Below are 17,391 nucleotides of genomic sequence, written 5' to 3'. Positions count from 1 at the left end.
TGAAGCATGTTGATACCGATTGTCTCTTTGTTTGCGATGAAGTTCAGGCCGGCACCATGACTGTGCAGTATGTACCCACTGAAGAACAACCGGCTGATATTCTCACCAAGGCTCTCCCGATCCGACAACATGATTACCTCAGTTCCAAGCTTCCGTTCGTTTCCGCTCAGCTCATCTTGAGGGAGGATAATAACAGATAGAATTAAACAAATAATATTAAATAATATTAGTATTTACTGTGTACTAATCCTAGTCCTATTAGGATTAGTACTCCTTAATCCTAGTCCTATTAGGATTAGTAATCCTTCCTATATCTCCTATATATATCTCCCATGTATTCCCTTATTAGGTTAACACTTCAATACAATCAATATTCCTTCAAATATTAAGTTTCTTAAATTTTTTGTCTCCTATAAACGAATTAGTAAACTAGAAATAATAAAAGTTGAAAAGAAAAACACAAAAAACTATCTGAGTCCACAGAACCGCTGCGTGTCCTTAAGAAATTTAATTCCCTCAAGTACTCAAGGTTGCAGTTACATCCTCCAAAGATAAATTAGATTAATTATTAAAGAAGTAGCGATACCTCAAACTTCAATAAATTCAATGAACTTAAAATGACATTAACAAATCACACACACAGACACGATTGATCGATTTTGTTTCGTAACAAATGTATGCAAAAGAAGATATAATTCAATGCACAAAAACGAGAGAAAACCTATCTATTTATAGCCAACAAACGCTAAAGGTCTCAACTCTTTGAAAATAAGACAACAATTCAAAAACGTTAGAACTCTTTGAAAGATACACAAACTTTCAAACGATCACAATCCATTAGAAAAGACACAACTTTTCATAAAGATCACAACCTTTCTGCAAAGTCATAACTTTCAGAAGAGTCACAACCCTCCAATTCATGTTCAAACATTTTAAAGAACCCAACACCAACTTCCAATTGCACTTTGTTTTATATTTGCATTTTAGTAGTTACAACCCAATTTTTCCCATAGAATTATGCCTCAAACTTTGTGTAAATAATTGACGTGTCTATATTAGTTTAAATAAAAAAATTGACACGTCTACATTAAAAATGACAAACTTGTTTTCTTTATTTCTGTCAATTCTTTTTATGAGGTAAGTTGCATTGAAGTTAGTAATAAGTTGCATTTAAGTCAGTAATAAGTTGCATTGAAGTTAGTAATAAGTTGCATTGAAGTTAGTAATAACTATTGCTTAAAGTTGAAGTCTTGATTGTGAAGATGATGGAAAATATTGAGAAGATATTTGATGCAGAAGAAGTGATTGAGAATTTTGAGGTGATGACAAAAGATGCTGGGACGATTCAAGAAGAGACACTTGAGAAAATTCTGAAAGAAAATGGGGGAACAGAGTATTTGAAGAAATGGGGTCTGAATGGCAGAACTGATGTTGAGACTTTCAAGGCTTGTGTCCCCATTGTCAGTCACAGTGATTTGAATCCTTACATTCAAAGAATTGCTGATGGTGATCTTTCACCTATTCTTACTGGAAAGCCCATTCAAGCCATCTCCTTGAGGTAAGCAAAAAAGTTTTTATTCTTTTTTCAGACCCCACTTGTGAGCAGTATATTGTTGTATGATTAAAGAGGAAATTTAATGGGTTGATTTGCAGTTCTGGTACTACTTAAGGGAAGCCAAAGTTTGTACCTTTCAATGAAGAATTGATGAAGTCCACAATGCAGACATTCAAGACTTCTTTTGCCTTTAGGAACAGGTAATTTTTCATTTTGTTCTCTGTCTTATATTTCATGTAATTTTCTTGTTGGTTCATGAAGTTTTTTTTGTCATAAATACATCATATAGCCTATATTTTTTTCTTTCAGAGAATTTCCAATAGGGAATGGGAAGGTTTTGCACATTATTTACAGCAGCAAGCAATTTAAAACTAAAGGTGGTTTGGCAACTGGAACAGCCACTACCTTTGTGTATAGAAATGCACAATACAAGAAGACAATGAAGGCAATGTCTACCCCAATTTGTAGTCCTGATGAAGTAATATTTGGTCCTGATTTTCAACAATCTTTGTACTGTCACCTTCTGTCTGGTCTCATTTTCCGCAATGAAGTTCAAGTTGTTTCGTCTGCATTTGCACATAGCATTGTCCAAGCTTTTCGAACTTTTGAACAAGTATGGGAAGAACTTGTCGTTGACATAAGGGAGGGAGTCTTATCGAGCCGTGTCACAGTCCCATCTATAAGATTGGCCATGTCGAAACTGCTGAAGCCTGATCCAGAACTGGCTGATACAATTTATAGCAAATGCTCAAGTTTAAGCAATTGGTATGGCTTGATTCCTAAACTCTTCCCGAATACAAAGTACATTTATGGTATCATGACAGGTTCCATGGAGCCTTACTTGAAGAAACTGAGGCACTATGCAGGGGAATTACCTCTAGTGAGTGCAGATTATGGTTCTTCTGAAGGATGGGTTGGAGTAAATGTTAACCCAAAATCCCCCCCTGAGATGGTTACTTATGCAGTGTTACCAAATACTGGCTATTTTGAATTCCTCCCACTCGAGGAAAATCTCATTGGCATGGAGCAAGCAAATTCTCCTGTCTGCCTGACTGAAGTTAAACTTGGTGAAGAGTATGAAATTGTCTTCACCAATTTTGCAGGTACAATTTTCTTGCACGACTTCTCTTGAAAATTCTATGCTCATCAAATTGAGGTCTCTGTTCATATATGAACTATGGAGTGAGCACAACATGATAAACCGGGGATAATTGAGCATATTCTTATTATTCAGTGATTCTTCCCAGTGAACGAGTTCTGCTCTAATTTTATTGACTGCCATGTAATTCAGCTTAGACTTGTGGAGTTTAGCATGTCCTTAGTCTTCGTACTTTATGGCAATATTGTTGGAAACATAATCAGTTAAATATGCCTGCCTGGCATAAAATACTAAATTCTGCTAAGATAGAAAAGAGTTGTCGTTTGCTTTTATGCCTTATTCTGGGTCTTTTGTCCATGTTCTGTTGTACTCATTTGTTCAGCAATACGTGCATGTGCTTGATATTCATTTCCTTTTGTTGTTAAGTACTTCTATATAGAATGCTGGAATCTTTTGCATTTTTCCTTCTAAGTTCCACATAACAGATTTATTCAAAATAACAAGGTATCGGTCTATCTATTGTGTCATATACAAGTTTAGCTATATGTAGTGATAGTATAATTGACTACACTTATGCATTTGCATATGCAGGTTTATATCGTTATAGACTGGGTGATGTTGTGAAGATAAAAAGATTCCACAATAGCACTCCAGAGCTCCAGTTCGTCTGTCGAAGGAACCTTGTGCTGAGCATTAACATAGACAAGAACACCGAGAAAGATTTGCAACTAGCTGTGGAAGCTGCAGGCAAGCACTTAGTTGACGAAAAACTAGAAGTGGTGGACTTCACAAGCCATGCCAACATCTCATCTGATCCAGGACACTATGTCATCTTCTGGGAACTGAGTGGGGAAGCAACTGATGAAATATTGCAAGAGTGCTGCAACTGTCTGGACAAATCGTTCCTCGATTCAAGCTATGTGAACAACAGGAGAATGAATACAATTGGGGCACTTGAACTGCGGATTGTGAAGAGGGGAACCTTTAATAAGATATTGGATCATTTCGTTGGATTAGGAGGCGCGGTGAGCCAGTTTAAAACCCCTAGATGTGTTGGTCCAAAAAATAGCTCATTGATACAAATACTGTCTACTAATGTTGTTAAGAGCTATTCTAGTACTGCTATCTTTTAAATTTATGTATGTATCTTTCCAAATTTGTAGTCCTGCTGGGATTTCTTATCTAAATAGTGTAATATATATCTATGTTTTTTTTGGACTAATATCTATATATAGAGAGAATTGACGGTGGATACAATCATTGAGCATAATTAGTAGTGGTTTGGGATTGCATTTGTATGCTGATGAATGCACAATGAAGGTAGCTAGAACCTCCTTAGCCAAAGTTTTGATTTAGCTTGATATAACAAAAGAACTCCCAGTTTCAGTTAGAATGGAGGATCCAAATGGAAGAGTGTTTGATCTGAAGGTGATTTATGAATTGATACCTGTATATTGTCCAAAGTGTCTCCAGGTTGGACATAAATGCACAACTCACCTAATGTACAAACCAAACCCATTGTTCGTAAGGATAAGCCACAAGCTTAAGAGTGTCAACCTAAACGGGATGACCAGAAGTTGCCAAATCTTGCTGATCCTATAGGGTTACAGTTGAATGAGTGCCAAACGACCCCGGTATAATTGCACATTCCAACAGTGAAATTAAGGTAGAGAGACAAGGGGAGCTGATCAAAGAAAAGCAGGACGATAAATGGACGGAGGTAAGACGAATATCAGCAGCAAGAAGTGTGCAGAAACCTTTATTAATACCTGGTGTTAATAGTCTGAATGATTTCAGCGATATTAATTCTACATTTGTTCAATTTTTCTGTAATGCAAAGAATAGAAAGTCAATTATGTTACAAAGAAATTAATTCTTCCGTCCCAAAACAAAGAAGAGTTTCTATCGAATGTGATGTAATAGCTTTTAATGCCATTAATATTCAATATGAGTTATACAAATTAATGCTTCACTTTGAAACTCCTTTTTGGAAAATCCTATATAAGCATGACCTTTGTGAAAATTATAAGACATCCAACAAAAGGTAATAGAAAAACATTTTCCCTCCCCTCTTCTTATCCTTAGAATATTTTTTGGGCAATAGGTTTTGAGAAACCTCCAAACTCTCAGCCACGAGTGCACGTGTTTGAGAGTAACTGTGGAACCTTGGGGAGCGACCGACTGCAACGATTTGCACCAGAGTCGAGCCGAAATTGCTTTCAAGGCAGTGGCTTGCCATGACATAATATTTGTGATAAGTTATTTACTATTTTATAATTTCATTCTATTATCAATATTTTAGTAATTTTTCCAACAATTTGAAAGTGATTCCCTAACATACAATATTGATAATGGATATTTCTTTGAACAAAACTTTTAATGATTTGTCAAAACTTGAGCATTTGGATGAAAATTTTTTAAACGATGGTCACAAAAACTTTTAATTTCTTTTGAACAATTAGAAGTTGATTATGTTTTATTTAAAGAACCTTCTATGAATGGTTCTAACACTGCTTATGATTCTAGTAATGTTGTAACTGTTGATGATGTTGTTAAAAAGAAGTCTGAAAAGGATAACAAAATTGTTTGAGGACATTTGCTAAATCATATGACTGACCCTTTATTTGATTTATTTTAAAACTATAAATCTGCCAAAGAGATATGAGATAGTTTGGAAAAGAAATATGGTGCTGATGATGCAGGAAAGAAAAAATATGTTGCCGGCCAATGGATTAAATTACAAATGGTTGATAATAAGCCTGATAATAAGCCCATAATGGAGCAAGTTCACGAATATGAGAATTTGACTGCTTATGTTCTCAACGAGGACATGAAGATGTATGAGATATTTCAGGCTAATGTTCTGCTTGAAAAATTCCTACCATCTTGGAGTGATTATAGAAATCAATTAAAACATAAGAAAAAAGAATTTAACTCTCCAAGAATTTATTAGTCATATGAGGACTGAAGAGGCGAACCGTCTCAAAGATAAGATGGAAGAACTTTCTCTTAATTCTTCTAAAGTTAATCTTGTTGAATCTTCTGGTACTTTTGTGAAAGACAGTTTCAAAGGCAAACAGAAGAAAGTCTTAAAAAAGGAACTTATGAAGAAGAAAAATCAATTCAACAAGCCGAAAAGTCAAATTTAAAAATTTAAGGGTTCTTGTTTTGTTTGTGGAAAAGTTGGTCACAGGGCTGCCAGGTGCTATCAAAGAAAAGGAAAGACTCAAAGCAGGAAGGACAAAGTGATGTCTAAGCTTATCTTGCTGAGGGTAATGAAGTGATTGTTGTTGTAGTTGTTTAGGCAAATCTGGTGGCTAACAAGATTGACTGGGTAGTAGACACAGGCACTTCAAGGCATTTTTGTTCCAATAAAGAGTTATTCCATGACATTGAGGAGTCCACTGATGGAGAGTGTGTATACATAGGTAACTCCACTACTGCTGTAGTAATGGGTGAATGAAAAGTTTTACTTAAATTAACTTTAGGAAACACATTATTCTTTAACAATGTTTTGTATGTTCCCTCCCTCCGTAGAACTTAGTTTTCAGAGCACTTCTCAACAAAGTAGGCCTTAAACTTGTTTTTGAAGCTGATAAAATAATTATTTCTAGTGGAGGAGACTTTGTTGGGAAGGGATATCTTAGTGGAGGATTATTTGTACTGAACATTGTTCAAGAGATTGTCAATAATGGAAGTATTTTAAATTTTGCTTATATTGTTGAGTCTATCAATTTGTGGCATGGTAGACTAGGTCATATCAATATTGCTTCTATTAAAAACTTAAGAAAATGGAATTAATTCTAATGATAAAAACTGATGATTTTTCTAAATGTTATGTGTGCATAGAAGCAAAGCATGCCAAGAAACCTTTCAAATATGTTATTAGTAGAAAGACTGAATTACTTGAACTAATACATTCAGATTTAGCAGAATTCAAAAACAGTGTTAGCAGAGGTGGAAAAAAGTATTACATTACTTTTGTTGATGACTTTTCTAGATACACCAAGGTATATCTTCTTCAGTCTAAAGATGAAAATGAAAGCATGTTTTTGAAATTCAAAGCAGAAGTGGAAAATCAATTAGATAGGAAAATCAAGAGATTTAGATCTGATAGGGGTGGTGAATATAGTACTAAAACTCTAGAAGATTTTTGTGAGAAAAATGGTATTATACATGAGTTTAGTGCTCCCTATACTCCCCAAAAAAATGGTGTAGCCGAACAGAAAAATAGAACCCTTAAAGAGATAAAATCTATGCTTTTAAGCTCTGTCTATCTGATAATATGTGGGGAGGAGCAGTCTTGTCTGCATGCTATATTCTTAATAGAGTCCCGCATAAGAAGTTAGACAAGACCTCATATGAGCTGTGGAAAGGATTTGCTCCTAATTTGAAATTTTGGAAAGTGTGGGGGTGTTTGGCTAAGGTTGATCTACCTAATTTTAAATGAGTAAATGTTGGTTCTAAGACTTCTGATGCTATATTTATAGGTTATGCTCAAAATAGTGCTGCATATAGATTTATGTCTCTAAATGATTAGTCTATTTGTGAATCTAGAGATGCAGAATTTTGTGAGCATATGTTCCCTTTAAAAAATAATGTGCCGAGTGATGTGTAAAATAATAATTCTACATCTATGTTTATTGATTCCCATGTTGTACCTTTTTCTAGAGTTATTTCTAATGAACATGAAAAAGTTTTGGTCCTAAATTTATCACTACTTCCTTAACTGAAAATTATTATATTAATGTTTTAAATGATGAATTAGTGTCTATCTATTTAATAGAAGAAGATCCTAAGACTTATGATGAAGCAATGAGATCAATAGATGTTGTATTATTGAAAGAGGCTATTAAAAGTGAGTTAGACTCTATAGTTTCTAATCAGACTTCGGACTTGCATTATTTGCCTAAAAGTTGTAAACCCATAAGTAGCAAGTAGATATTTAAGAAGAAATTGAGACCTGATGGTACAATTGATAAATATAAGGCTAGACTTGTGATTATGGGTTTTAACCAAAAGAAAGGCATTGATTACTTTGATACTTATTCTCCTGTGACAAAAATAGCAATCATTAGAACTCTTATTGCTTTAGCCTCCATTCATGATTTAGTGGTACATCAAATGGATGTTAAAACTGCATTTCTAAATGGTCATTTAGAGCAAGAGATCTATATGACTCAATCCGAGGGTTTTGTGGTTCCAAGACAAGAGGATAAATTATACAAACTGAGAAAGTCATTGTATGGACTAAAACAAGCACCTAAGCAATAGTATGAAAAATTTAATATCACCATAGTGGATAATGACTTTGTTGTAAATTCATCCGATACATGTGTTTATTCTAAGATCATAGGTTCAGATTGTTTCATTATATGTTTATATACAGATGACATGTTAATCTTTGTTCCTAATGTGAATGTTATTAATGAGATTAAGAACTCTTTGTCTTCTAAATTTGAAATGAAAGATCTTGGTGAAGCAGATGTGATTTTGGGAGTTAAAATCAAATGAACTGCTAATGGTTTCTCTTTATGTCAGTCTCATTACATTGAAAAGATGTTGAAAAAGTTTGATTGTTTTGATGTAGTTCTAGTGAGGACTTCTTATGACCCTAGGATACACTTGAAGAAAAATAAAGAATCTACTGTCTCTCAAATTGAATATGCTAAAATAATTGGCAGTGTACTTTTTCTCATGAACTATACTCGGCTTGATATAACTTATGCTGTTAGTAGATTGAGAAGATATATTCATACTCCCAGTAGTGAACACTCGAATGCTCTTCATCGGTTGCTAATGTTTTTGAGAGGTTCTATCAATTGGTGTTTGCATTTTAACAAATTTCCTGCTGTTTTAGAAGGTTTTTGTGATACAAATAGGGTAACTGACAATGATGAAGTTAGCTCCACAAGTGGCTATGTATTTACTTTAGGTGCAGGTGCTAATTCATGGAAGTCTTCCAAATAGACTTGTATAGTACATTCTACCATGGAATCAGAATTCATTGCTCTCGAGTTGGCAGGCAAGAAGCTGAATGGCTAAGAAATCTTTTGGCGGATATGCCTTTGTGGTAGAAGATAAGCTTCACCAGTTTCTCTTCATTGTGACTCACAGGCAACAATTGGAATCGCTAAAAATAGTGTGTACAATGGAAAAAATAGACACATTCGCATCAGACATGGTGCAGTTAAACAATTATTTAAACTGGGTGTTATTTCCTTGGAATATGTAAGGTCCAAAAGAAATTTGGCATCTCCTATGACAAAGGGCTTGACAAGGAAAATAATCCTTGAAACATCGAGGGGGATAGGGCTAAAGCCCATTGATTGAGGTAATGTGGTGGACCTATTAGGCCTCAATATACAACACATTTTCTATCCGTATGGCATGATGCAATATTTTATAAGGTTGAACTTAATTTGCTCTTAACGATTCTATAGCCGTAAGGTGGTCTATTTGAGATAGACTTGATGGCATCACCTACGTGAGTGTAAAGATGTGGTCGCCTTTTATGAAAGACTTGTGTCGTCTTTCTAAAGAACTCGTAAGACCCAAGGTGTGTGTGCATGACCATAAAGGCATGTTGTATCGCGGAGGTTGCTTAAACTTAAGGATTTGGTATGTGTTATGAGGGTCTCAATTCATATCCGCTCATTTCTAGAGTGCTTCACTTTGTGGATAATAAGTTGTTGCCTCATATCACTACGTGTCAATTCAAATCGAAAGATATTGACATATAAGTACATGTTCCTTCCTTTTGTCCAAAACTTGTTCTTATTCTTTATGTTTTCATTAGTGGGGAATTGTGATATTAATTCAACATTTTTTCAATTTTTCTGTAATGCAAAGAATAGAAAGTAAATTATGTTACAAAGAAATTAATTCTTCCGTTCCAAAACAAAGAAGAGTTTCTCTCGAATGTGATGTAATGACTTTTAATGCCATTAACATTTAATATAAGTTATACAAATTAATTCTTCCCTTTGAAACTCCTCTTTGGAAAATCCTATATAAGCATGAACTTTGTGAACATTATAAGACATCCAACTAAAGGGAATACAAAAACATTTTGCCTTCTCTCTTCTTATCCTTGGAATATTTTTTCGGCAATAGGTTTTGAGAAACCTCCAAACTCTCAGCCACGAGTGCACGTGGTTCAAGTTTTGTATGAGCAATGGAAGTATAAGAGGCCGGTTATAGAAGGTCGGATTACTTGGTGAGCTTTCAAAATGACTTTACTTGATAGGTTCTTTTCCTTGGAACTAAGGGAGAGGAGAATTCAAGAATTAATCAACCTTTGTCAAGGGGGTATGAGCGCGAAGGAGTATAGACTTAAAATTCACTACACTATCAAAACATTTTCCTACTATGGTTGTGGATTCTCGGGTCAAGATGAACAAATTTATCATGGGGATATCCGATCTTGTGGTTAATGAATGTAGGTCGGCTTTGTTTATTCCTTGCATGGACACCTCTCGTCTCATGGTTCATGCCGAACAAATTGAGGATCAAAATCTTAAGCAAGTTGGTAGGGAGTTGAAGAAGGTAAGAACGAAGATGGGAATTCTTCGAAGACAAAATTTGAGGTTCAAGACAAACCAAGGTCAAAAAGAGGTTTTCCAATTAACGCTATTCTATTGCACCAAGGGTCATCAAGAGGAAGGTGCCTTCTCCCAAGCCCCAAGAGGGGAAAGGTGGAAGATCTTATGTTGAGAAGCCTCTTTGTGCAAAATGTGACAAGAGACATGATGGTAAGTGCCTAGTTGGCATGGGCAATTTTTATGGTTGTGGCAAGAGTGGTCATATGAAGAGACATTTCCCTATGATGAAGTCTCAAGAAAGGGAAAATTCTCAAGTTCAAGCAAGTGCCCAAACCCGGATGCTCCTAAGAAGAATCACTTGTATGCTCCAGATGCTCGAAGTGATCAAGAGAGCTCCCCGGATGTGGTTAAACGACTTAGTTTATATTTAATAGTTTACAAAGCGGTTAAATCTATCTTCAACTGTTATTAAATGACTTAGTTTATACTTAATAATTTACAAAATAACTAGATCAACTTTTCAGTTATTATTAAACAACTTAGTTTATACTTATAATTTACAAACGACTAAATCAATCTTTAGTTATTATTAAATGACTTAGTTTATACTAAATAGTTTACAAAATGACTAAATCGATCTTCAACTATTATTAAACCACTTAGTTTATACCTAATAATTTACAACATGACTACATTGATCTTCAGTTATTACTAAACGACTTAGCTTATACTTAATAGTTTACAAAACAACTAAATCGATCTTTAACTATTATTGAATGACTTAGTTTATACGTAATAATTTACAAAATGACTAGATCGATCTTCAGTTATTATTAAGTGACTTACTTTATACTTAATAGTTTTAAAACGACTAAATTGATCTTTAGTTATTATTAAATGACTTACCTTATTCATAATAGTTTACAAAATGACTAAATCGATCTTCAATTATTATTAAACGACTTAGTTTATGCCTAATAATTTACAAAACGGCTAGATCAATCTTTAAACAACTGTGCAAAGTTGTTAGACAACTCTCCAATATTGTTGGACAACTCTTCAATATCGTTGGACAACTAATGCAGTTGTTTGGAGGACTTGACCCTTGAACTGTTACAGTTGTCCGACAACATTAAAAATTGTTGATACAAAAATTAGAAGCTTTTGATAAAAATTAAAAGTTAATAAAATACAACTATATAATTTGTTTGAACTAATAATTTTCTCATTAAGTACATGTTATAAATACGGCAAAAAGTCATGAAACTACACTATCAAGAAATTAAGTAGCATGTATCTGCGACGACTTATGCTAAAGCATGTGGATGATGACTTGTAAGATGTAGTTCCCCACATGAGTGAATATTGCGGTATTGTTTAATTTAAAATCTATTACAACATTGAATTTTTGTTGCTTGCAACCACCAATCACAATTTGGATCTACACATCTAGCAAAATATTCATCTGTAGAACTCTTTACTGATTTGAGCCTTTGATCTTTAATTTCTTTAAAGAAGCAAGCTTCAATAACTTAGTTAATTCTCGCTTGTTCTTGAATATTTAACCTTTATAAAAACTCGTGCCTTCATCATTCATGTGGCTGCCTCCTGTTAGTATGAAATATAGAAAAACGTCCTCGTTTATAGGAATATCAATAGTAATATGACGCTCTTCATCATTTGCAACTGAATTTGCTGTCTCTGTTATCTTTTCAACCACATATATTCTTAAAATGAGCCTACATCGATCATCCAAAAAAATCGTAATCACGATCATCCGTTATCCTAGAAGGAGGTCCTTTTTGCTTATCAATGAAGCCAAGCATATAAGTAATAGAGAGATCTTCTTTATCACAATTTAACTCAAACCTAGAAATCAACTCGTTATATGTAACATTCTCACTTATCTTTATTGTTATTGTTTCTCGAACCTTTGTTCGCCAAGTGTAACGAATAGGAATCTCTACCCATTCACAATGTAATCAATTGCTATTATTATTTGATGTTCCATAGATGGACACAATACCTGAAGACATCACACAATATTTCAACTAGTGAGACATTCATCAATTAACTTTGAAATTGCTAAAGAATATTAATACTTATTTTTACACTTATTTCGTTGTTTCATAACTATCAACAACAGTAAAAAAAGATAATAGTTTTAGATTTTATTAGAACTCTTCAATTGACCAACAATAGAACACAATTGTTGAACAACTGCACTAGTTGTTGGGACAACTTCTATTATCACCATACAACTAAAGACAATTATTGGACATCAACTTCGATACGAAAATTGTTGACTGAAACAATCACTTTGGGTTCACAAAACGCAACTTAAGAATGGACACAAAGTGATTTTCATACTTATCAATGGCGCTCTTTATATATATATATATTGATATTCTTTTTCATAAATTTTTCTTGATAGATATTCTCTATAAAAGAAAGATGAAGAAGAAGAAGAAGAAGAAGAGGAAGAAGAAGAAAAAAGCAGGATTGACAAATATACGTGCATTTGAAGAGGATCAGTGGGAAGATGATGTAGTTGAGAAAGAGCGTCTTTCTGGTCTATTATGATAAAGTTATTTTAAGGTAAAGAATGTAGGTGCAAAGTGTAAAATTTAAAAGTTTGGGCCTTTTTAAAAAACTTTTTAATTTAATTAATATTATTTATTTATATGTTACTTCTACTCAATATCTAAAACTCGAATGACTTTCACCTAATTACCTAACTTCTTTGTCCCTTTTAATAGACCATCGTGCGGGTGTGTGGGTGTGGAGGGGGCTAGTTTGGGTGTAGTAACAAAATAAATTGATTTTCTTAAAAAAATTAATTTTTTTATTTTTAATAGGGAGGGTCGGAGAAGGAAGTGAGGTTAGGAAAAGATTATTATTTGAGGAAAATAAGTTTATTTGAGAAATATTTTCTAAAATATTTAAGTCAACCAAACATAAAAAATTAAGAAACATTTTGTAAAATGAGATATAAAATGAATTAAGTAAAAAAGAAAGTAAAGATATTGAAAGAGTAAAATAAATTTTAAAAAAATGTCAAAAGTGATTTCTTTTATTTTTCGGAGAAAATTAGGTGGTTTTGGAACCAACATCCAAAAGGCTAATTCTGTCATTTCGCAGTGTCATGCCACATCGGTGCCAAAAAAGTTTCATGTCACTTAGCAATTCTATTTTTTTTAAAAATTGTCCTTTATGAGGTAAGTTGCATTGAAGTCAGTAATAACTGTAGAGTTGCTTAAATTCTTCTTAATCGCCCAACCTCATTTCTCAAATTGAGGATTATTGACTGCTTTTACTTGACTGTTATTGCTTAAAGTTGAAGTCTAAGATGATGGAAAATATTGAGAAGAAATTTGATGCAGAACAAGTGATTGAGGATTTTGAGGTGATAACAAAAAATGCTGGGAGGATTCAAGAAGAGACACTTGGGAAAATTCTGCAGCAAAATGGGGGAACAGAGTATTTGAAGCAATGGGGTATGAATGGCAGAACTGATGTTGAGACTTTCAAGGCTTGTGTCCCCATTGTCAGTCACAGTGATTTTGATCCTTATATTCAAAGAATTGTTGATGGTGATATTTCACCTATTCTTACTGGAAAGCCCGTTCAAGCCATCTCCTTGAGGTAAGCAAAAAATTCTCTTCTTTTTTTTGGGTTGATGTTTTTTGTATGTCGATTTCTGTTATTATCATGCTTTCTACGGTATTATGTCATGATCCCTTCACTATAGTTAATCTTTTTCAATTTGCTTTGATGTGTTTTTCCTTGAATTGATTGTCAATCGGAAACTAATGTGAGCATTTCCAACTCAATCCTCTATTTTACTTTCTAAATATGGAGTTCTCTATTTTTTTCTCACAACCAACTCCAATCTAATTCATTATTTTACTCTCTAAAAAGAAAATTTTTTCTCTCTGCTCAAATATTATATTATTATTTCTATTTGATTCTTATTTTCTTATTTTATGATATTAATCCTTTAATTTTATTTCAAATAATTACTTTATATAATTTTAAGTGTGATATAAAATTATATTTTATTCTAAATTTTTATATAACATAAACTGTAAGAAAATATAATGTAATACATAAATTAGGGGATAAATTTAAATAAAAGTGACATACAATTACATAAACACTTAATTTTCAAAATCGATATGTGTCTCCTATAAATGCTCTATTAATGCATTACAGGGTTCAAAATGAGAATTTTATCCTTTATTTTTTATGTCTAGTTAAAAATTGTTCAGGCCTGAGATTTTCATCTATCACCATTTCTATAGTTGGGGTTGGAGCCTCTACAACATCTTGAATTGGTGCATTGAGATCATGTTTATCCTTAATTATCATGTTGTGCAGTATAATGCATGTAGTCATTATTATCATATAACACTTCATTTCTTCAAAAACGTGACTCTCCTATAATAATTGTAAAACATGATTGCAAAAATACGAATGCACGTTCAATATATTTTCAACATGATTCTTGTTTTATCGCGAAATATTTCTTCTTTTGAGAATGAGAAACACGAATAATTTGAACAGTTGTAGACGATTTAGTATATACATCATCAGTTAAGTAATAACCCATGTTGTATTCTTTCCTTTGAATAACATAATGGGTGGGAGGCACAATACTGCTAGCAAGATTTTTTGCAAAGTAGACAAATTTGTTTTTCGAAGTATGTATCGTGATCTTTAATTGCATTAATGATACGAAGAAATAAATTGTGGTACATTCGATAACAATAGCGAAATATTGCATCATCAAAGCGTGGTGTGGCTGAAAATATTTTTTGAATAGTGCGAGATCTGGAAATGATCTACCGGATTACTAAATTATTGTTGTGATCAATTAATTATTATGTTATGTATTATTTTTTATCAGTATTTAAATTATTATGTTACGTATTATATTGTATTGTTATCTTGTATTTAAATTATTATGTTATGTATTGTGTTGTTATCTTATATTTAATTTATCATACTATGTATTGTATTTTTAAATTAAATTATTGACCTTGCCATTCTAATTTTGTATATTCTTTATAATGAAAACTATTAATAACTTTTTTATTATTAGTGATGAAAATTAGAAAAAATCAAATTACTATTAATTTGAAATTAAAGTAGTATACATTAAAATACTTTTATGAATATTATATTACATTTAAACAAGAATTATAAATATTGAATATTTATTTATTGGAATTATATGTAAAATATATGTTAATTAGAAAGTAACAGAAAATAATAATAAAATAATGAAAAATGAATTAGAGACTGTGAATAGTCACCTTTCCATAAATGGAGAATAGAGGATGATTTAGAGCTGGGTTGAAGTGCTCATTTTGCTCTTCAGAATAGAGATTGGAGAGTAAAATAGAGGTGGGTTGGAGATGGTCTGAGCGATAAAGTTTGTGTACGTTGTACTCTACTTAGATTCCACTTGTGAGAGTGCAGTGGGTATTGTATATTATTGTTATGTTCAAAGAGGAAATATAATGGTTGATTTGCACTTGTGAAATATAATGGTTGATTTGCAGTTCTGGTACTACTCAAGGGAAGCCAAAGTTTGTACCTTTCAATGATGAATTGATGAATTCCGCCATGCAGACATTCAAGACTTCTTTTGCCTTTAGGAACAGGTAATTTTCTTGTTAGTTCATGAAGTTGTTTTAGTTTTTTTTTGGTCATAAATACATCATATTAAAAGGTAAATAGTTCCCTAATAATAGTTCTGTTCATTTCTTTCAGAGAATTTCCAATAGAGAAAGGGAAGGCTATGCATTTTTTTTACAGCAGCAAGCAGTTTAAAACTAAAGGGGGTTTTGGCAGCTTCAACAGGCACTACTAATGTGTTTACAAGTCCACAATACAAGAAGATAATGAAGGATTGGTCTACCCCAGTTTGTAGTCCTGGTGAAGTAATATTTGCTCCTGATTTTCAACAATCTCTATACTGTCACCTTCTGTCTGGTCTCATTTTCCGCGATGAATTTCAAGTTGTTTCGTCTACGTTTGCACATAGCATTGTCCATGCTTTTCGAACTTTCGAACAAGTATGGGAAGAACTTGTTGTTGACATAAGGGAGGGAGTCTTATCGAGCCGAGTCACTGTACCATCCATAAGATTAGTCATGTCAAAATTGTTGAAGCCTGATCCAGAATTGGCTGAAACAATTTATAGCAAATGTTCAAGTTTAAGCAATTGGAGGAACCTTTTACTGAGCATTAACATAGACAAGAACACTGAGAAAGATTTGCAACTAGCCGTGGAAGCTGCAAGCAAGCACTTAGTTGACGAAAAACTAGAAGTGATGGACTTCACCAGTCATGTCAACGTCTCAGCTGATCCAGGACACTATGTTATCTCCTGGGAACTGAGTGGGGAAGCAACTGATGAAATATTGCAAGAATGCTGCGACTGTCTGGACAAAACGTTCCTGGATGCAGGCTACGTGAGCTCCAGGAAAGTGAATGCAATTGGAGCACTTGAACTGAGGATTGTGAAGAGGGGAACCTTTCATAAGATATTGGATCATTTCGTTGGATTAGGAGGCACGGTGAGCCAATTCAAAACCCCTAGATGTGTTGGTCCAACAAATAGCTCATTGATCCAAATACTGTCTAGTAATGTTGTTAAGAGCTATTCCAGTACCGCTTTCTTTTAAATTTATGTATGTATCTTTCCAAATATTTAGCCCTGCTGGAATATTAACATTTATTTTTAAAAATATATAAATATTATTAATAAAATAAATAAATATAGACTATACTTATAATACATTTTGAATTCAATATATTACACATTATATTTATTTTCCAATGCACATTGTGAATATATAACTTAAATAGTTTTAATACAAAAATATATTTTTAATACAATAACAGATTTTAATACCGTTAAAATGAGAAAAAATAAACAATAGTTATAATACATTTTAAATTCAATATTTTATAGAGAAAAGACATAAAGTAACACCTGAAGTTTTTTCGAATTTTCAAAAAAACATCTTAACTATTCATGTGTCCTATTATCTCCCTAAACAATTTCGTGTTAGGATCGAATTCACGCACACACACTTGATAAATGAAGAACACGAGAACTTTTCAAGAGAAAGAGATGAGAGATCTAGAGGGAGAAAGAGAGAAACCAATATTTCGTGGTA

The 17,391-nt window shown here is 33.0% G+C and overlaps 2 protein-coding genes and 1 pseudogene across 2 annotated transcripts; all 3 read left to right on the top strand.

The window, feature by feature from the left end:
• The first annotated feature begins 1,240 nt into the window (after positions 1-1,240).
• On the top strand, positions 1,241-4,407 carry LOC138338677 (jasmonoyl--L-amino acid synthetase JAR6-like; annotated as a pseudogene).
• Positions 4,408-13,550: 9,143 nt separating this feature from the next.
• On the top strand, positions 13,551-16,076 carry LOC138339135 (jasmonoyl--L-amino acid synthetase JAR6-like). The gene is made up of 3 exons (XM_069290458.1): positions 13,551-13,843; positions 15,766-15,867; positions 15,977-16,076. Exons 1-3 carry the CDS (start codon positions 13,551-13,553, stop codon positions 16,074-16,076), a joined length of 495 nt encoding a protein of 164 aa, XP_069146559.1.
• On the top strand, positions 15,726-16,911 carry GH3-22 (jasmonoyl--L-amino acid synthetase JAR6). The gene has a single exon (XM_019215897.3). It carries the CDS (start codon positions 16,108-16,110, stop codon positions 16,891-16,893), a length of 786 nt encoding a protein of 261 aa, XP_019071442.1. The 5' UTR covers positions 15,726-16,107; the 3' UTR covers positions 16,894-16,911.
• The last annotated feature ends 480 nt before the right edge of the window (positions 16,912-17,391 follow it).

This window comes from Solanum lycopersicum, chromosome 10 (assembly GCF_036512215.1).
Source record: "Solanum lycopersicum chromosome 10, SLM_r2.1".
Classification (NCBI taxonomy): Eukaryota; Viridiplantae; Streptophyta; class Magnoliopsida; order Solanales; family Solanaceae; genus Solanum; species Solanum lycopersicum.
The sequence above is the reverse complement of the archived record's forward strand: the minus strand, read 5'-3'. Positions and strand labels throughout refer to the sequence as shown.